The sequence below is a fragment of the Plectropomus leopardus genome, chromosome 15 (genome assembly GCF_008729295.1).
Source record: "Plectropomus leopardus isolate mb chromosome 15, YSFRI_Pleo_2.0, whole genome shotgun sequence".
NCBI classification, from domain to species: domain Eukaryota; kingdom Metazoa; phylum Chordata; class Actinopteri; order Perciformes; family Serranidae; genus Plectropomus; species Plectropomus leopardus.
The window spans coordinates 32,086,468-32,108,169 of NC_056477.1; the positions used below are offsets into that span (position 1 = coordinate 32,086,468).

At 43.1% G+C, this 21,702-nt stretch overlaps 1 protein-coding gene across 1 annotated transcript in view; it reads left to right on the plus strand.

The window, feature by feature from the left end:
- The first annotated feature begins 8,281 nt into the window (after nucleotides 1–8,281).
- hydin (HYDIN axonemal central pair apparatus protein) overlaps nucleotides 8,282–21,702 on the plus strand; it is a 143,651-nt gene continuing 130,230 nt past the window's right edge. The window contains 2 exon segments of the mRNA XM_042502646.1: nucleotides 8,282–8,349; nucleotides 9,251–9,376. Coding sequence (XP_042358580.1) covers nucleotides 8,290–8,349; nucleotides 9,251–9,376 — 186 coding nt within the window. The 5' untranslated portion in view covers nucleotides 8,282–8,289.

Genomic DNA, 21,702 nt, shown 5'->3' on the forward strand with positions numbered 1-21,702 from the left:
GAAGGCATGGTCCACCTCCAGGGCCCTGAACAGCAGGGTTCTCCAGCAGGTCTTAAGCATGCCAAAAGCATGCTAAGTTATTGAATGTGCTTTGGCATGATGCTGGTTGTATCTGCTTTGTAACCTCCCCTGTAGTGGCTCACGATAGGGGGGTGATGATGGCTACTGGATGGCTGATGTAGGGGTAGCCACCATCACCCACTATGAAATGCCTTTGGGCAGGGTACAGAGCATCTCTGAAGAACCCGCTGTTCGTAAGGACCCTGGTGTCGTGGACCGACCCGGACATCCCATAACGGTGTTCAGGAACTTTCCCTTCCCATCACAGTTTGCCTTGCAGTGGGTGAAAGGAAAAAGTTTGCAGTTGACGTATTCCTGTCCGTCTGGTTCAGGCGGTATTTTAATCCTTTTGTGACACCCATCTATTGCACCAAACCAAACCAAATCACTGTCTGACACAGGGCAGCGATTCGGTTCACTCCTTTGTGGACCATTGTGCACACAGGAGTACATGATGTATGGGTAAGTGTAAGCACTCCACATCATATGCTGGCAGAGGTAATGACTATATTTACTATTCACAATTACATAGCCTACCTGTATACGGTGGAGCAGAGGCCCACACCACACTATATGACCACCCATGTGCCAGCCAGTAGACTGTCACAAGGATTGTCATGTGGTGTCCCTAGCCACGCCTCCCCCCAGACGGCACCAACCTCATCAATTCATGGCGGCACAGGTGAGGCAGTAGTCAGTTAGGAGGTCACTCTCCCCATTGTGGTACACCCTCAGGATGGGCACCGAGGGATTCAGATGCATGTACCTCGTGAGAGGATATGTGGCCTGAAAACGAAAGAATGTAGGATTGTTGTGCGTTTCTGTATTGGCATGAAACAGTGAATAAACAGATTGGCTGCTCATGTAGCTATTGTGACACTTTTCTTTGTGAAAGTGTTTTGTTTGTTCTGTAGGTTTATGACCTACAGCTGCAGACCTTGTATATCATATGTACTCTTTTACCATATTTTAGTACTCCATTATTGGATTAAAAGCTTTCCACCGAATACTTTGACATCCTCAAGTAGTGTAGTAATTGGAAACTCACCTGCTGCAGGAACACAGTGTAGCGACGCAGTCAGGCTCTCCTGCGCCTTGACCTTATGGCTTCCTGCTGGAGCTGCTGCCATAAGGTCACAACAGAGGTCACAACAGCGCAAACATTTGCAGGGTTCATGTTGTCTGACCTCAGTCCGTGTCATTCGAAGAAGGGCTTTGAATGGACGATCAGCCTGTGAATCTTCCACTTTTATAGCCATCAGGTCGTGTGGCTCATCATAACACTTGCATCAGCTGATCCATCAGCTGATCCATCAGCTGATCCATCACCTGAAGGTGTGCCTAATGACCAGTTAGACGTGGGTACTTGCTCATGACATCAGTGCTATTGACATGTTTGGTGCATGTGTCTGAGCTACTTTATTGCCATTTTCCCAACCAAGATTCAGTTTTTCTAAATTCCCACAATTTATTCTTAGCATGTACGGTTACATGATGGGAGTCGATGTCATGTGCCATCACCTTGTGTGTGAGACATCTTACATTTTAGGATGAATAGGACATGAATTGTTAGGTGTTGTAACATCTGACAGGGCAGCGATGTGGTTTTGTCTTTTTTATTTAACAGTATAATCTATGTAGACACATTCTTCCACTGCTAATGTGCAGATGTCAACAACTGCTATAATGACGGTCTAGTGTATATGTGGGCCGAGGACATTTAAAGGAATATGATCTATCTATCTATCTATCTATCTGTCTATCCATATACTGCATGTCTGCTTAATGTAATGCATGACAGATATTGCATATATTGTTTGGTTTTGGTAATGTTGCTACATATGACTCTGTGGACATTAGTGGCCCCAGTCAGTCTGACAGCTTATCAGCTGTGTAGCAGGTCATCTGTTACTGACGTTGCTTCAGACTGACACTATGGAACCGAGGATTTCTCATTTCGTAGCTTCCCCTCCTCTCTCCTCGCGTCTCCTCCTCGATTCCTCCACTCGCAACCCCTGTGGGCGGGACTAAGACGCAAGGAAAGGAGGTGAGTGAAGGAAGCTTAGAGTTAGATTAGCATAATCAAAAGCACCCAATGTACCCGACATTTTACTCCTGTTTACCAAAATGCAATTCAGTCGTGTATTTCCAGAGGAAAAAAATTCCAGCTTGGTATCTGAAATCTCATTCAGTTTTTCCCATAGACATAGTTCACTAAGTGATACACACTACATAGCGTCCTTTTCATTATGCTAATTTATGCTTCCTCCCTTCCTACATCCTCCAGTGATGCGGAAATCGTTTGCCCTCCGCCAACATACAGGATCTTCCAATTGCAAAAATGCACCTGGAGGAGCCGAGGATGGAGAAGAGAGGAGGCTTCTGGAGGAGCTCAGAGAGAGGATACACTGGTGTATCCTAAGCGGAAGTCTTTTATTGAGTGGTGACACAACGGAGCTTCCTGAGGGTCACAAGATTCTTCATTTGCGTTGTCATATACGTATATGCCACACCTCCTCATGCGTCTTTATTTATTCACTGTTTATTCTCACAGTGCGCATTCTGCAGAGTCACTAAAAAGATCTATGGATAATATCATGGAACACCATCACATGATGAAATGTAGGCCTGATTTAATGCACTGTCTAACTGTGTGTGATAAAACTAACAGCGAAGAAGTGTTAGAATAAGTGTTTTGGTCATCACACAAATCAGCAGCTTATTTCACTTGGGCCTTTTTTGTTTTTGTTTCTTTAAAGTGACTTTACAATCAATGATGCACGGGTCAGGCCGCCCTTTATAGAACTAATCCACAGGCCAACCTGAACCACACACACTGAAACTGTGTGTTTCTACTTAGTACATCAGTAGGAAGACAACAAGTTCTCACTCATCTTTTATGTGATTAAATCTCCAGTATGATCTCATGTGCACAGCTGATATCCTACAGAGGTTTGTTTATGTGATCACTGATGATAGTGTATATTTAATATAGCCTACTCAGTATGGACACAAGGACGCTTCCTTGATATTAAAACATGCTGTTAGACCTTCATATGAAATATTTTTACTGGATGTTTTGACCAGAGAAATCAATCCACTTCAACATGTAGGACTTGAACAGATGTTCCTGCTCAGATACAGAGGATAGAGATAGAGAGGAGAGGAGGAGGTGGTGGCACAATGTTGTTTTTTTTAATTATTAATAAATTACACAGAATCCTGATTTGTCACTTTATGACCTGCCGCTGAAGTGTATTATGCTCAGTTTCTTAAGGTTCTTATTTCGGTCAGGCAAGGAGGCCTCGAGGTCAGAGGTCTAGGGATGGTTAGGCCTGGAAGCCAAGTGTGCAGAATACTGGCGCCAGGCTAAAAGTAACATGGAATGAGGCTCCTTTCAAAAAAGGACACATTTGTGGGGTCTTGTGATTGATCACAGCAGGTGAAGAGTTGCTTTACTGACGAATGTATTGATGCCTGCACATATATAAGAGACTTGCATGAGCTGTAAGACAGAGAGATTCACATTGATCCTGAATCCTCTCCCAAGCAGACCATGGTGCCTGGTGGATGCTGAACTTTGTTGTAATAAACTGATTCTTGTGCAACCAAGTTGGTGTCAGCGGAGGTTTCTTCATCATCTACACATCATTGCTACTTAAGAAACAACTACACCGCCCAAAACCTGCAATATTTTTTAATAAGCTCACCCCACTGCGGGTCATCACTAACACACATTCTTACACAGAGAGGCTGTGTGGTGTATAACTGCGCAGATAAATAATGCAAGGAAATAAATGGCCTAAATAATTATAACTCTGATTCCAGGGACGGTTTTTGCTATGGGCAATGTGGGCGACCGCCCAGGGCGCAATGTATTTGGGGGCGCACGAGCACCCGCAAAATAAATAAATAAATAAATAAAAATCGCAAGTTTTCTACCGCTCATTTCCACGTCATGTTAGTGGCGCAGGTGCGGGGCGCCCTTATCATGTCAACTTTCTGCTGAGAGTCATGTCTACAGGTTGTGTGCGTCAGAAGAAAAGGCAGCAGGGAGACAGGAGGGCGATCAACTCACAACTGCAGAGGCTGTGAGCAGGTTGAGTTTAACTCTCAGAGGAAAAGCAAGGAGGGGGTTGAGGGATAGACTGACCTGTTATGATCCCAGCTGCTTCCAAATAAATTGTATTTCATTCATAAAATTAACATAGATACTTTTACATTTATTGCGCTATGTGAAAATGTAAAAACTGCCACAACTGTCGGGTTTTTACTGGAACTCACTTTAATGTCTGACCGCATTAAATCCGTCAAGCGTCTGCATAACTCTCAATACGCAATACAGAGCTTCCGCTCAGAACTACTTCCTGTTGCAGTCCTTTCAACATAAGAGCATGTTGGAATATGCTGAACATCACTACATGGGCGTTTGACGGAGGGAAAAGGTGATGATGTTAAATTGAGTCAAGGGTGTATCATGGACAAAAGACCAAAGAAACCATCAGATGTCCAGTTCAGAAAGAAAGGGAAAGAAGAAGAGGAGAAACGCTCAAAAGATAAAAGGTATGCAGGTCGAGTGATGTTAATTGTACGTAATGAAACAGTAGCTTATATGCTATTTATTATCCTCTTGCTAATATGCTGCTACTTAGCCACAGAAGACGACTGTATTTGGTTTTTAGCTTTGCTGAACTAGCAGCAACTATTAAAATTTGAGGCATTATGCTCAGATAATACGATGTTAATGGATGACTTTTTTTGGGGGGGGTTCGCCCAGGGCGCAAAACTACCCAGGACCGCCTCTGTCTGATTCCTATATGAATTGGATTTTAAAGGATTTTAAATGGTGTTTAAATCCACCTCACTAATAATAGGCCTACTAGGCAACCAATAATTAGCTGGTAAAAAATTCACATAAGTGAATAAAGTCTTCTTGTGTAGCTGCATGTGAGACTTTAATTGACCTACAAGACTGTTTTTCTGTCTTGTAAGGTTTTGAAATTGTTCTTTAATAAAGGCTCTCTCCCTGTCTTACAGCTGATCAGCTGAGCAGCACGTCATATGTTACTGACATCGCTATAGACTGAACCTGTGGGACCGAGGATTTCTCATTTCACAGTTCCACTGCGGGACTAAGACGCGAGGTAAGGAGGCAAGTGACGGAAGCTTGGAGTTAGTTTAGCGCAATGAAAAGTGCCATAGACAGCAGTGAGTGGGTGAAAGGTTTCGAGCACAGCGTTTGTTTCACGAGATAACTCCATGAAGCAACCGTCAGCCAATCAAAACACAGATCACTGACAGGTCGCTGAATGTGTTGCCAGGCCAACAAGCCAAAACAAAGTTGTACAGCCGCTGTTCATTCAAGGTACGGAGTGGTAGGTTAATACCGATTCTTGGATATTTGTTGGATTTCTCTCCTTTGTTGCCAGTGTCACAAGACAACAGGTTGAAGTGGTGAGTTCACGGAACGGTCAGGTGACAGAGGACAGAGTAGAAACATTTACAGCCGATGTCACGATCGGTTACAGCGAGACGGTGGGATGACGACGATTCAATGTCATGTATTTTCTGGTCAGACCAAGCTTATGTTACAAAAAATATACTAATGTATAGTTCTACTTACAATTAATTAACTTCGCAGACAATTTGTTCAGGTTAAAGTAAGCTCAGAGTAAATGTCCTTCAAAAGAAGCCAATAAGTGTCTTTGAGGAGGAGAACTGAAATTTGCCGGACATTAGTTACCGTTTGTTACCGTTAGCGTAAAAAAAAGCAGGACGTCAACAAAAAGCAACCTTTTTTTCTATTAAGGTTATGAATACAAACAAACAAGGGACATTTCAAGTACTGCTTTTTCGGTGATCTGCCTTAGGCTGAGGTGAGGTGCAACAAATAAAAAAACAAACTTCATACACTGAACACGCGTCAACAAAATTAATTGATAATAAAAAATATGGAGGAGTAGATGAGTAAAAAGCTGCAGTGACACCAGTACACACTTCAACAGTGTAAAAAAAAAAACAAAAACAAAAAAAAAAATTGTTCAGATTGGGTTTAGTCAAAACAAACACCACATTTGGTGTCTTTTCTGTCACGAGCAACATTTTTATTACTGCTTGACATGGATGAATGCTTGTTTCTGACTGGCTGCAGGGTGTCTCTTAAAAACTAATTTTAACTGACAGTGTTGTGTGGTCAGGCTGTGTGGGAAAAATACCCCTAGTGAAGAACAACAAAGAGGAAAGCTGGTGAACGTTGACATCTTAATTAGCAGGCAGGCATGCAGGCAACAAAAAGCACATCAGCTGAAACTATCTGTTTATCATTCTAAATTAATGTGCTGGCTACATAATAGTAACAGCTATTAATTAGTAACAACTGCATCTATTTCAAGTAACATAGTCCAAACCTCTGTTCACTATTTCATTCTAACACTGGATGTGTGCATTCAGTCATCATCCTCTGAACAGCACAGGATGGAGACTGTACCACACACTGCAGGTGCTACACTGCCCTTCTCTACTTTAAGCTCCAATATGCTCATTTTCAGGTTCACACTTGGATTTTGGGTTTCTAGTAGAACATGTTTACTTGATTTAATGTAAAAAAAACAAACAAAAACAAAAAAACAAAACATTATCTTTCATTGTATGTTTGAATACAGCTGGATTCACCCTCTTTCTGAGACGCTCAGTTTCAGCGCCTGTCTCTGTAAGGCGTTGTGTCCACCAAAGTGTTTTTTTCCCGGGTGAAAATGCCAGGCCTCCCTCAGGAAATGCCCAGCTGGGAGCGTTTGAGAGCACTTTGGAGGCGCAACGTTTCTTCAGCTGAGATGCTTTGGTTGTGTCTGGTTGCTATGATACAGAGAATCTGTGAAAGTAAACATGTTGGTACAAGGTAGAGACCTTGCTTTTGTTGAGGGGAGGGCTGAAGCAGCAGGAAGCGATGACAGACCCACGGCTCTGTGTGGTTTTGTTGCTGTTTAGAACTTGTACATGTCAGATCTGACAGTCTGTCTTGGCAGTATACTTTATGTCTTCCAGCTTCAACTGGTTTATTTTCACTCTCTTTAGCGCTTACGCTTACAAACACACACTATAGACAAACACAGACTCACATTAGCTACTAATCACAATATACCATGGACTTACTGTTTTTTCTTTCTTTCTTTACCTTTTTTCTACCCTTATCACTTCACACAACCTGATTGTATCTCAAACAATACCATATGATCACTCCTACCCCAATCTGGCACAAAACAATCCACAATGGCCAGTGTGGTTAACTTGCACTGTTTTTTGACTAGGCTCTTTTGTAAAATTATATCATTTAAAGTTAAAGTCATTCTATGCAATTTTTTAAAGTTCTTTGGAGAGTGATATGTGATTGGTACTGTCACTGCACTCAGATGTTCCTAATTAGCAAAGAAATTCTGCTAACCTTATTTCAGGTGATCAATGTTTTTTTTTTTCTGAGATGCAGCTCCAGGTCCACTTCGGCAACTTCACGCCACCCCCCTGGCTGTCTTGCCAAGAAATGTTGTGGTAAAGTTGACACCTCTGATGATCTCTCTATAATTTACTTTGACTTGAATCTAATTTATCTAGTTCTTACAAGCTTTCTTCAGGTTGGTGCAGATGTCTCAATCAATGAACACTGGAGATGAGCAAAGTCAGATGCAGTCTTTGACAGAACAACAAAAAAGTCAAGTCAATCCCAGGATTAGACTAAATAATACTTTCAATACAGTCACTTTTATACTCTTTAGGGGGCTTCTGGGTCTCTCCTCCTTCCCAAGAAACCTTTCTTATGCTCTCATCTTTTGGCTTCGATTCTAATGGTGTCAGGCTGCCAGCAGGGCTCTTGGTACTTTTCCACGCCTCAACCCCACCTTTCACGTGCCACCATTATTTCTGAGACCATCAGCACTATATTTTTAAAAATTAATATGGCTGGATTTGAGTTACTGCAGCAGGTTCGTCTCCGCCTATTCGGGGGTGCTGACTGCACTCCTCACAACAAAAGTAGTCTCCTTAGACCAGGGGGTGGGGAGGAACCACCTCAACGTTGGCCATTAAAAACTGATAATGCACACCTTGTTGGACATTATACTTAGGTGTTTAGTATAAAATGGGCACCTGATTTGCCATATCCATTACTGAATGACACATCTTCTCATCTCTTCTCTGCTATTTCTTTTCTTGCAGGTAAATGTGCATCAGTCAGTGAACATGACAGCCATTCCCCCAGGAATCAAGTGGTTAAAGAGTAATGTGCCTCCGCCAAGAAAGGTGAGGATATCATGTCACAACAGCTCGTAATTTCACAAAGAGTTACAAGTATCCAGCTTACATGAATTAGACCTTGAGAGCAGGTTTTTCTCGTTAACTAAAAGGGTCCCAGTTTAGCATTATTTTAAAGAAGCTTCTTCAAATGGGAGATTGTCCTGATTACCTTGGCTTTATAGGGAACAAAAATCAATATCTCACTTAAGTGTTTCATTGCAGTGAGCTCAGCTCAGCAGTCTGAGGGCTCTGCTCTCTCCTTGGCTCCTTGTGTCTGTAACGTTACCTTGAGTAGGTAATTTCATGTAATTACATTACAACAATGTAATTTAATTTAATTAAATTACAGCAATAATGAATGCATTAAAGGTTCAATGTGAAGGATTCAGAGTGAGGAGGAGGGGGAGCAGCCGCGCTCTGTGCCGCACTCTGTGCCCTTCCACACGACCAGGGCATAGAGCTTTCTGGCGGGCCAATACAGTGTGATTGTTGGTGTTGGTGATCCGCTGAGCTGGTCCATTTTCTGCTGGAGACACACACGGCTTGGGTTGCCACGCAGCTGGAGTGTCCTGAGCTTTTAAGGCCAACTAGTGCTGTTTGGGGGGTTCAGGCTTTTTTGGGGATGATCTTGGACAGGCCATGTTCAGGCTTCTACTCAGGCAGGTTGGTTTGGATCAGACTGCAGGTAGTCCTCACTGAAGGGAACACTCTTTGAACACATGAAATCAGTTTATGGATTGTTTTAATGTAGGCATCTGTGCATATGTGTCTTAGCTGACAGCTTCAATGTGACAGCTCTTGTGCTCATAATCTTTTTCCTATTTTCTTTATCAGTGCATAGAGTCACTGCTGAATTTGGAGACAGAAATCAGTTAGCTTAATAGCCTGAGCTGCTGTGTGTTTGCAGGTGACTCCATCTGTTTACACCCAGGAGATGTTACAGTCTACAGAGGAGCGCCTGGCTAACACCAATGAAATGAACCAACCCTGCATCCTGGAGCTGCTTGACATGAGCAAGACTACGCATCACAGAGTAATTGCCAGCCAATTTTGCATAACTTCTGTAACTTCATAACTTGCTATGCTTTCACTTTCCACACAAAAACAAAATCTCATGATAGAGCAACCAGAACAGGTGGTTTGAGATGACACAGTGGTAGTGAAAGGTTACAGGAAGCACTGGTAGGTTGATGAAGCCAGTAAAACATGCCATTGTGTTTTCTGAGCTTGAAACATATACAAGGGGCTGACAAATGTTACAGTGACAACAGAAAATGGCAAAAGATCAAAATTTGACAGGACTTTGCTATTAGTTTTTGTATGACAATGAAACGCTGCAGTGTCGTTTAGAACATTCAAAATTAAAAATTAGATCCTACATCAAATGTTGACAACTGTCTCCCCACCACAATAGATGCCCAAACCACAAAGATATTTAATAAGGTATATAAAAGTGCTTCTGTAAAATGGTCCTAGTCTTTCTTAAACAATACTTAAACTGTGCAATATGAGCATTTACATACACACAATCAAAGTAGTTTGGATCTTTCAAAGTGGATTTGTATGAGGTACTTATACATAGTCAGTGTATTACATCAGTGGGCATGCCCCCGATTTGAAGAAGCAGCGTGTGTGTTGGCATGGAAGCTAAGCAATCTCCTGTTGTGGAGGGGACAGCAACAAAATATATTTTGGCACCTAAAAAAGGCCCACCTAAAACAAATCATTATCAGTTTAAGTGTATGCTATATACAGTATTTTTACCGCATTACCATTCCATCAGACAGCAATTTCTGAGGGGACTTAAGCTGTTGTATTGCTCTCTTCAAAGCCAGACTCCAGAAAGAAAAACAATGATTTATTATCACTGAACACAGGAGCTGCTGGTCTACCGCTGCCTCAGTTAGATTTTTTGTGTTATTGTGTGATGTTAGCATGTTAAAGGGTTAGTATGACATAAAAGTCACATACACAAGCTAACTAACTGATCAAGGCTGCTTCAGACCAACTCCTGTGCTCAGTGAGCCAAAATGACAGTTTTTATCTGTGAAGTGTGATGGCTTTGATGAGAGCATACATAAAGGTGTTAACAGCTTTTCCACTGGAACGGGCTGTCAAATGGAAAGGTAAAGTGATGAAAAACTCAATATAGCGTACACTTGAACTGTTACAGATGTTTTTAAGTGGGACTTTTTTAGGTGCTATTTTTTTTTTCACTGCAGCACATTGCTTAGCTTCTGTGTCAAACTCCTGCTGCTACTCTCAAGTGAAGGCATGCCAACTGACATCTACTGTATGTAACACACCAACTTTGCATAAGTTCCCCATATGACCCCACTTCAAAAAATCGGAACTATCGCTTTAAGCACTAGCTACCATATTTAGGCTGTGGTCGAATATCTCTTTTTTGTTCAGGAAGGTTCCTAACTGAGTAAGATGAACCGGAAGTAGCTGAGCGGCTGCCATAATAAGAACTGTTCGAATATTAAGGAAAGGTGCATCAATGCTTCCTTTATAATCTCCTTTAGCATAGGATACACTGACGCATCCTTTATCAAAGGAGGAGAGAGAATTACATCCCACAATTCTTTGCGGCGACAACTTTTAAAGTGATGCGTAACATCGGCCACTATTTGGGGAATCAGCTGTTTCATTACATTACACATCCACAGTCTGTATGAGCCAAAACAACTTTAAAACACGATCATGTCAACATGGAGCTGTTTACGGAGCTGTGTGCTGCTTCTTAAGCTTTTATATACACAGACTTATAATCATATATTTGCCCTGCATTTAGGCTATATGCTTAAAAAAAAACATATTTGTTATTGTTTCTTATATTCTCATTTTGTTATTTTTTTAGTCACGTTTTATGTGTATTTAATGTTTATTGACTATTCTCTCTAATAGAGCTTCTAGCAAAAATATAGTGACAATAAACATCTGTAGCCTATAAGATCAGAATCAGCACATTAACTAGAACAAGGGGGGTTGTTTTAAGACAAGTTATGTTTTCAATTCATCATGTTTGAAACGTAAGAATGATCATATGTACAGTAGTGGATCTACTGTACATATTCTTCTTTATTTTAATTCTCACTTTGGTAATGATATAATATTTTTCCCTGGGTTTTCCTCATTTAGCCTTTATAACGTACATTAAACAACATGGCGTACACACAGAGCAAAGTAGGCCTGATTATGATAATAACGATAACAATAATAATATTAATAATAAATATAATTTTAGTCATGATCATAATATTAATACCCAGAGTTTATGGCGCACTTTTAGGATCCACATTACAAAGGGCTTGAAGAAGGCAGCAAATAAAGTTGTTTATAGGAAACACAGATAAAATAATTAAGTTAGGATGTGCTTTTTGTAGTCTATCATGTGAACATTGTAGTTTTATCACAGCATTTTCTCTGGAGGTCAAGGATAAGTAGTTAGGAAAGGAAGTTATTTGAACTTTTCGACGACAGCCTTAGTTTAACCAAGTCAGATGTCTTCAGGGCTGAATCAATAAATTAAAAGATATATGAAAATAAAATGGATATTGGTGAGTTATGGTAGATGAGACCAAGAAAAAGACACCAACATTCAAACATGTCATAATTTCATCATAAATCCCCTGCTTACACAGCATATGCTGTCTGCTGAGGTCCTTGACGTTGTTCCAAAGATGCCTCCCCTTAACATCTGTTCTGGAAATTTGTTGTTAAGTACAACACTGAGCCAACAGTTGTCTTTCTGATAGTTAAATTCAAGCATTTGCAAACGGACCCCTGCTCTCTCCAGCATGAGACGACGCAGTGCATTATCTTGACCTGGTTACTGTTTGTCCTTCAAACAGGACAATTAAACAATGACATGATTTATCACACAGTATACATCATCATGCATAGTACAGATAGAACAAGGATTTACACCAAAAGATCAACACACAGTGGTTCGTCACAGGACACTATGATCAAATAGAAAGTGCTACTCATTATGATATGATAAAGAGAGAAAGATGATGACAAGAAATGGGAACTCCCATTAAACATCATAATCAGAAGGGCCAACCCTGTTCACAGTTTTTTATTGACTTGTCAGATATGCAAATGTGAATTCAAATAACCACAATGTGGGTCACTGCAGATGATGTGAAAGCCACAAAATGACCCACTTTAATATACGCAACACTATTATCACTAATTTCCTGACTGGCAATACAGTGATAAAAGATAAATAAAAATGACTCAAGTTTACTTAAAGGGGGCATATCTTTCATATATATTTTTTATATATTTCATATATATTTTCATATATATTTCTTTTTTGATACAACAATCATGAAAGTGTGGTATTAAACCTCTCTTCTTAATCTCAAAGAGAGAGTTAATAAGTGTTCCTTAATGTCAAACCTTCTCTTTAAGAATGAAAATAGATGTTCTCACTAACTTAAGATAAGCTGTATTTAATGCATGTTGTAGTGATGAATGTAAAATTGTGTGCTGGCCTTTCATCAAATAATACATCATATGGTAATCATATCAAAAAGTTTGATATTATTACTCTAATCTTGCACAACGTATAGTAAAAAGGCTGAACAAAAATATAAGTGACACCAGTAATACTTTTGTTTTTGCTCTTATTTTTTATGAGTTAAAATTAAATTTGTAGTAGGCTGCTTTTTCTCTGCTTACAAAAGGCTTAGTTCTCTCAGATTTTGTTAAAAAATGTGTGTGTTTGTGTTAGTGTGAGCACCTTTGCAAGAAAATCTAACCACCCGGCAGGTGTGGTATATCAAGATGCTGTTTAAACAGCATTATTATTTCACAGGTGTACCATGGTATGGTCATAGTAAAATGACAATCTGCTCTACTTGCTGTTTTTTGGTTTTCCATTAGGAAAAAGTACCTGGTATCTGGTACCACCTTTTTAGCACCTGCTCTCCTGGGTATCCAAAAATAGCCAACCGGGTACTAAGACGTACTAAAACATGATGTGGACACACTGCAGACCATTGATTGGTCAGAGAGAAACGTCACTGCGTCATCAATGCGTGGCTGGCACGGAATACCCTGACCAGGGCAAAAAGCTAAGCCATTGTAGCAGCCGCAGTTTTATATCATTTTTTTTCTCTCCCAAAATGACGACCAGCTACACTGAGCTGGTACTATCTTCTAATGGAAAACAAAGAAAAGTACCCAATACCAAAGGCGAGTAAAGGTGGAGAGTACAGTAGAGTCGGGGGACCAAAATTGTGCATAAGTAAGTGGACATCAGACGACCTTTTTTTCACCCAACTATCAGCCACAAAGCCATTAAAATACAGTGATCAAAACACTGATTTCATTGATATGACCCCTCCCTGACCTAAAAGCTTATCGTGGTGGAGGGGTTTGCGTGTCACAGTGATCCTAGGAGTTAAGTTGTCGGGGGCTTCCCCTGGGAGGGTCACCCATGGCAAACAGGTCCTAGTGGAGGGACCAGACAAAGTGTAGCTCACTGGACCCCTTTTGATGAAAAAGACAAATGGTTCAAAGTTTCCCTCGCCCGGACGCGGGTCACCGGGGCCCCCCCGGAGCCAGGCCTGGGGATGGGGCTTGATGGCGGGCGCCTGGTGGCCGGGTCTTTACCCATGGGGCCCGGCCGGGCACAGCCCGAGTTGGCGACGTGGGACCTCCTTCCCGTGGGCTCATCAACTGTAGGAGGGGCCAAAGGGGTCGGGTGCCGTGTGAGTTGGGCGGCAGCTGAAGGTGGGGACCTTGGCAGTCTGATCATCGGCTGCAGAAGCTAGCTCTGGGGACGTGGAATGTTACCATTCTGGTGGAAAAGGAGCCTGAGCTGGTGCGCAAGGTTGAGAAGTTCCAACTAGATATAGTCAGCCTTACCTCGACGCATAGCATGGGCTCCGGAACCAGTCTTCTTGGAAGGGGCTGGACTCTCTTCCACTCTGGAGTTGCCACCGGTGAGAGGTGCCGGGCAGGGGTGGCAATACTTATTGCCCCCCAGCTCGATGCCTGTATGTTGGAGTTTACCCTGGTATACGAGAGGGTAGTCTCCCTCTGCCTTCGGGTGGGGGGACAGATCCTGACTGTTGTTTGTGCCTACGGTCCAAACAGCAGTTCAGAGTATCCACCCTTTTTGAAGTCCTTTGACGGGGTGCTGGAGAGTGCTCATTCTGGGGACTCCCTCGTTCTGCTGGGGGACTTCAACGCTCACGTTGGCAACAACAGTGAGACCTGGAGGGGCGTGTTTGGGAGGAATGGCCCCCTCGATCTGAACCCGAGTGGTGTTTTGTTGTTGGACTTCTGTGCTCCTTGCAGATGTCCATAACATACACTATGTTCAAGCATAAGGGTGTCCATATGCGCAAACACATTGTCAGGGTCTGCTGGGAACGTCTGGCAGAGTCTACCATCAGAAGGAGCTTCAACTCCCACCTCCTGGAGAGCTTCAACCATGTCCCAAGGGAGGCGGGGGACATTGAGTCCGAGTGGGCCATGTTCTGTGCCTCCATTGCTGAGGCGGCCGACCGGTGCTGTGGCCGTGAGGTAGTCGGTGCCTGTCAGGGCGGCAGCACCCGAACCCGTTGGTGGACACCTGCGGTGAGGAATGCTGTCAAGCTGAAGAAGGAGTCCTATCAGGCCTTCTTGGCCTGTGGGGCTCCAGAGGCAGCAGACAGGTACTGGCAGGCAAAGCAGAGTGCAGCTACGGAGGTTGCCGAGGTGAAAACCCTGTCGTGGGAGGAGTTCAGTGAGGCCATGGAGAACAACTTCCGGACAGCTTCGAGGAGGTTCTGGTCTACCATCCAGCATCTCAAGAGGGGGAAGCGGTGCTCTGTCAACACTGTGTATGGTGGGGATGGGGCGCTGCTCACCTCGACTCGGGATGTTGTGGATCGGTGGAAGGAATACTTCGAAGACCTCCTCAATCCCACCAACACGCCTTCCGGTAAGGAAGCAGGGCCTGGGGACTCGGGGGTGGGCTCTTCCATTTCTGGGGCTGAGTTGCTGAGGTGGTCAAAAAGCTCCTCGGAGGCAGGGCCCTGGGGGGGTGGATGACGTCCGCCCGGAGTTCTGTAGGGCCCTGGATGTTGTGGGGCTGTCGTGGTTGACATGACTTTGCAACATTGCATGGACAGCAGTGCCTCTGGACTGGCAGACCGGGGTTGTGGTCCCTCTTTTTAAGAAGGGGGACCAGAGGCTGTGTTCCAACTATAGGGGGATCACATTCCTCAGCCTCCCTAGTAAGGTCTATTCAGGGGTACTAGAGAGGAGGGTCCGCAGGACAGTCGAACCCCGGATTCAGGAGGAGCAATGTGGTTTTTGCCCTGGTCGTGGAACTGTGGACCAGCTGGGATCCTTTGCATGGGAGTTTGCCCAACCAGTCCACATGTGCTTTGTGGACTTGAAGAAGGCATTCGACTGTGTCCCCCAAGGAGTCCTGTGGGGGGTTCTTCAGGAATATGGGGCATTGGATCCCCTGATACGGGTCGTCCGTTCCCTGTACGAGCGGTGCCAGAGCTTGGTCAGCATTGCCGGCCTCATAGTCGGACTCGTTTCCAGTGAAGGTTGGACTCCGCCAGGGCTGCCCTTTGTCACACACTCTGTTCATAACTTTTATGGACAGAATTTCTAGGCGCAGCCAGAGTGTTGAGGGGGTCCAGTTTGGTGACCTCAGGATTGGGTCCCTGCTTTTTGCAGATGATGTGGTCCTGTTGGCTTCATCAGGCCGTGACTTCCAGCTCTCACTGGATCGGTTTGCAGCCGAGTGTGAAGCAGCCATGATGAGAGTCAGCACCTCCAAACTCGAGACCATGGTTCTCTGCTGGAAAAGGGTGGAGTGCCCTCTCCAGATTGGGGATGAGATCCTGCCACAAGTGGAGGAGTTTAAGTACCTCGGAGTCTTGTTCACGAGTGAGGGAAGGATGGAGCGAGAGACTGACAGGCGGATCGGTGCAGTGTCTGACTCTGCACTGATCTGTTGCGGTGAAGAGGGAGCTGAGCCGAAAGGCAAAGCTCTCGATTTACTGGTCAATCTTTGTTCCTGCCCTCACCTATGGTCACGAGCTTTGGGTAGTGACCGAAAGAACAAGATCGCGGGTACAAGAAACTTAGGAAGGCTAAATTCCAGAGCAAGGTCCTAGTTAACTTTCTACATAGGAGAAATAGAAAGCATGCTGACTGGAAACATCACGAACTGACATGGTACATGCATGGCCCAGGACAGGAAGGCTCTACAACAGGTGATTAAAACTGCCTAGAACATCACTGGTTCCCATCAGAGCATTAGTGACCTCGATGAAGTGAAGTGTTTGCACAGAGCCCAAAGGATACTGAAAGACAGCAGCAACCCCAGCCACGTGTGTTCACCCTGCTGCCATATGGGAAAAGATACAGAAGTATCCGCTGCTTAACCACCAGACCCAGGCTGTGAGACTCAAACTCCTCCTTTGATGCCAAAAGATGTAGCAGGATTTAGGGACTAATTTTTAATTTAATTTTTTTTCTTAAACTTTGTTTTTAAAAAATGACAAATAAATTTACCTTGTACCTTGAGATGCCAGGAGACAGGCCATTACGCAAGGAGAGCTGGACAGAGTCGTAGAAGAGTATCAACCAAACAGCAGTACTGCTATCTGCTCCTCTGTGTGAGGAGGAACAGGAGGAGCACTGCCAAGCCCTACAAACTGACCTCCAGCAGGCTCCTGGTGTGCATGTTTCTGACCAAACTGTCAGAAACAGACTTTACCAGGGTGGCAGGAGGGCCCCACATCCTCTCGGGGGAACCGTGCTCACAGCCCAGATCTGTGCAGCTCAATTGGCATTAGCCCGTAAACACCAAAATTGGCAGGTCTGCCACTGGCATGAGAGCTAGCTCACACTGAGCACACGAGACATGTGTGAATGAGTCTGAAGACACCGTGTTGAATGTAAAGCAGCCTGCAAAATCATCCAGCATGACTGCTTTGGCAGTGGGTCAGTGATAGTCTGGAGGGCATATCCTTGGAGGGTCATAAAGACCTACATGGTCCTGGTCCTGACTGCTGTTCGCTAGCAGGATGCAATCTTCAGAGCGACTGTCAGACCTTACATTGGTGCAGGAGGCCCAGGGCTCCTTGTGATACAGGACAGTGCCCATCCTCATGTGGCCAGAATATGAAGGCAGGATGATGAAAGCATTGATGCCACTGATAGGCCCTTTAGTTCCCTTGACCTAAATCCAGTTGAGTACCTTTTGGACGTTATGGATCTGTGCATCCAACACCACCAAGTACCACCATAGACTGTTCAGGACATGATGCTCTGATCCAGGTCTGGAAAGAGATCTCCCAGAACACCCTCCACCGACTCGTCAGGAACATGACCAGACATTTTCAGGAGTGCGCACAGGTACAAGGGGGCTAAACACACTACTGAGTTGCTATATGAATTTTGCCTAGGGCAACACGTGCTGGAAGTGCCACTGCTGATTTTCCACCTAAATTAGCATGTGCACTTAGGGTTTTCAAACAAGGGTAAACCTGCTAAAAATAGGCTATAGACTGCATTCCCATTGCCATTGCCAAGTATGCCTTTATGTATGTGTTTTGGTGTGTCCGTTTGACTGCGCAGATTGGCCAGAGAACACGTAATCAGTGGAAAGCAGTATGGAGGCCTGTGAAAACTTAACGGCGGTTACTTTTCTGTATATACCTCTTACTTATTCAGTCTCTCTTTCAAACTCAGAACTGCAGATTCTGTAGCGGTACAAATTGGGGATTTATTAATTAATTAGCAATTAATTAAAATTATTAATTAACCGCTTACTGCTTTGACTACAGTTGCTGACGGCTTGTTGGCTACACAAACAGGTCAGCGCAGAGGGGTGAGGGAGCAAAAATCTGCTGAAACACGCAGTCAGACTTGCACAATCAGGGTGGGGTAGCAAGAGCTGGAACAAGCAGCTGTCGGGCTTGCCAACAAGCCTCACAAAAACCTAGGGCAGACCACAGGAAAAACATAACCTGGGACGACCAGATTCGAATAGGGCACTATAGCACACAGCTGCACTATGACCCAAATCAGCATTTAAGCTGACACAATCTAGGGCGTACCATAGGCAAAATAAATTAAAAAAAAAATTTTTTTGCATTTCTTGTTTTCAGTTTCTCAACTTCAACAAGATAATTAGATAATATATAATAATAATTATAATTCATATTATAATAATAGCATTCCAATCCCATTCGGTCACCAGAGAGAAAAACACAGGACTCACAACTTAACTTGATCCAGCCACACACCATTGGGTTACACTTGATGCCAAGGGCAGTAAGAAAACTCAAGATGACGGCTTAAACCAGTTCAGAGAGAGCCCTAATGCTCCACACAGTGGGACAACCAACCAACAAACCAACAGCTCATCTGAACGACCATTAGTCTTTAAATAGGTAGCCTAATAAAGGGGCAATTAGTTACAGCACACAGCCAAAACAACAACCCACGGGCCATCCAGACTCCAGCCGGACAAAAGTCACTCGCAGTGATCTAAATGATGATCTTAAAGTTTACTTCTAGCAGGTGCTATTCATGATCTGGCCTGTTGCATGTGTATTAATGCAGAGTCAAAAGCAGGCATGAAGTGCTAGCATTGCTCACAATCTGCTACTACTCTCCTTGATTTCTCTCTCTGAACAGTAATTATAGTAATTATAACCATTTTAAAACTTTCTCTACTCAGCATGTGACATGGTCTGACACAGGCACTCACTGAGACTTTATGACTTGATCATATTAACTTGTGTGTAAACAATGTCGAGTTTGTTTTTGGTCTCACGCGGGGCACCAAAAAATGTAGTGGTTTAAATAGTGGATTTATTAATTAATTAGCAATTAATTAAAGTAATTAATAAATCAATACCAAAATACGTAACTTAAACTCATAATGCAAAATTATGACTCAGTTGATATGAAGATCAAGTGGAGTAATGGGACTTAACTTCGGCTATCAAGAACAATAAGTTTACATTAAAAATTAGAGTTTAAAAACCTCGAAGCACCACCCATTAAGTGAATGAGTTTAAGAATAAGTATGGATAAATGATGAAACAGTGAATACAGCAAGGACAAAAAGTGAGTAAAATGACTAAATGAACAACAAACTCATAAATGAAGCAACAATAAAAATCAGGGGATGAAAACCAGTACGGAACTGAATTAGGTGTGATATCTGGACTTAATCAGGTGCACTGAAATAGTGCAAGATGATCAAGCAGATGAAAAGTTAAGATTAATGCTAAGTCAATGTCAAGCATTGATCAACAGCAGAGAGACAACCTATCGCATAAAACATAGAAGGAAAAGATAAAGAAGAGGCCTGACCATAATTGTATTAATGGGAGATCCTAACCTAGCTCTAACACTTCCTATGTGTCCCTAGCATTTAAGAGCATCAACCCCATAAAGCACAGGAAAGATCGTTACACCTTCCTCAGAAGTCTCGATGCCAGCGAAACGGTTCGCTCTGGAAAGTTGCAGTGTGGCCTTTGTGAGGACACTGGACAGGCAGCTCAGTTACACTTGTGCGGTTCCAGTGGCTGGCCTCGGTTGGTTTGAACGTTGCAAACTTGGCTTGAGTTTGATTCCTGCATGTCTCTCTGTCCATAAACAGCTGGATCATCTTCTGACACCTTATGTGGCTGAGATGAGATCACGATGACAGCTTATCAGGCTTCGTCTCATTCAAAGTCTCTCTTTATCTCACAGTCTCTCTCGTGCAAAGTCCTCTGGTTCTAAATCATCATTTAGAACATGTGTAGCACAGGCTGTTTCCAAAGTTCTCTCTTTCAAGGTAGATAAACAGCAGCTCACAGCATCTCAGGGCTGCAGCACAAACAGGCAGGGGAGGCAAAAGCCCAAAGTCCAACAGCGCAAAACCCAAAAAGCCAAAAGAGCCAAAAGACCAAAGTCCTTCAACTTCACCGGGGTTATAACTCCTGTGAAAAAAAGGGGTGTGGTGCTTGACCGTCAAAGTGGGAAAAATACACTCCTCCCTTCTATCACTTCTACCGTTTTAACTGTCTAGATCTAATTTCTTCCTAAAGTGTTGATAATGTTCACTACAGGCGCTCAGATCTTCAATATTTGAAACCATGAAGCTCTCCTCTGCTGATCGATACTAAACACCAAATTATTATTTTGCAGATCATTAACTAAGTAAAAACAGTATTAACCACGTTTAACAAACATAACGAATATGTGTGAAAATAAGTAATAGTAATACTACGGTGTTAAAACACTCTGATATAATTTAAGGTTGTTAAAGATCCTATTTGAGTTAAGGTATACAAGTACTAGCATCAAAATATAACAAAGTATGAAAGTACTTAATATGACCAAAGGTCTATCAACAAAACCTATAATTAGAAAATCACAAAATGCATGATTACAAAACAATATAGCATCTGTACACAACAGTGTAAAGGAAGGATAACTAAGATACAGATAGAGGAGATGCATATCAAAATGCAAGTCTGTACTAAGAGTCTTTCCATTCAGTGTGTAGCACACTGCTGGCAGGGGGGTTACGAAGTGTCACACCCCCTCCACACACAGGCACAGCTTGTGTTTGTGAGTTTGGCCTTTAAAATCAGCAGCTAACCAAAGTTCTAGTTATGTAGGTATGAGACCTACAGAACTGCAACAAAGACATAAATTGTGTGTTTCTATGATGTAGAGATCTCCTGATGTCTCCTTGAGTCTTTGCAGGAGCTCAGTCGACAGCTCTTTGCCCCAAATGAGTGTCATAAGTTAACTCAAACTGTCGGTCAGGCAATAAAATCTATTGTAGTTTCGTTCTGCTTACCAGAGTCGCAAGTTCAACAAGGCAGTTAGGTCCATTAGCTGACCCCGAGGTTCATCTAAGGAATCTCCAAAAGAAGTTTCAGTTTTGGGTAGGCATTTGAATATCTTCTCATCAAGAGTCGTCCCCATCATCCACTACACGGCGGTTACTTCTCTGTATATTCCTCTTACTTATTCAGTCTGTCTTTTCAAACTCAGTGCAGACTAATTTAGATCAATGTTTGAGCTGCTTAGAACAAGTACCTGTGACTTCTGCAGAGTCTTTCGACCTGGGTGTGAAAGCAGATTGTACACTTTATCATTACAATTTAAAGCTAGACGTTAGGGGGTGTTAGCATTTTTTGTACAGTGGAAATAAGGCTTAAAATGTGCAGAGTGAGCACACCACAAAATGCCAGAGATGTGGAAAGCATCGAGGGAGCGTGTCGTTAACATGCTGACTGCAGGAATGTCTACTGGAGCTGTTGCCTTTAAACTTAATATTCATATCACAACCATAAGCCGTCTCCAATTTTG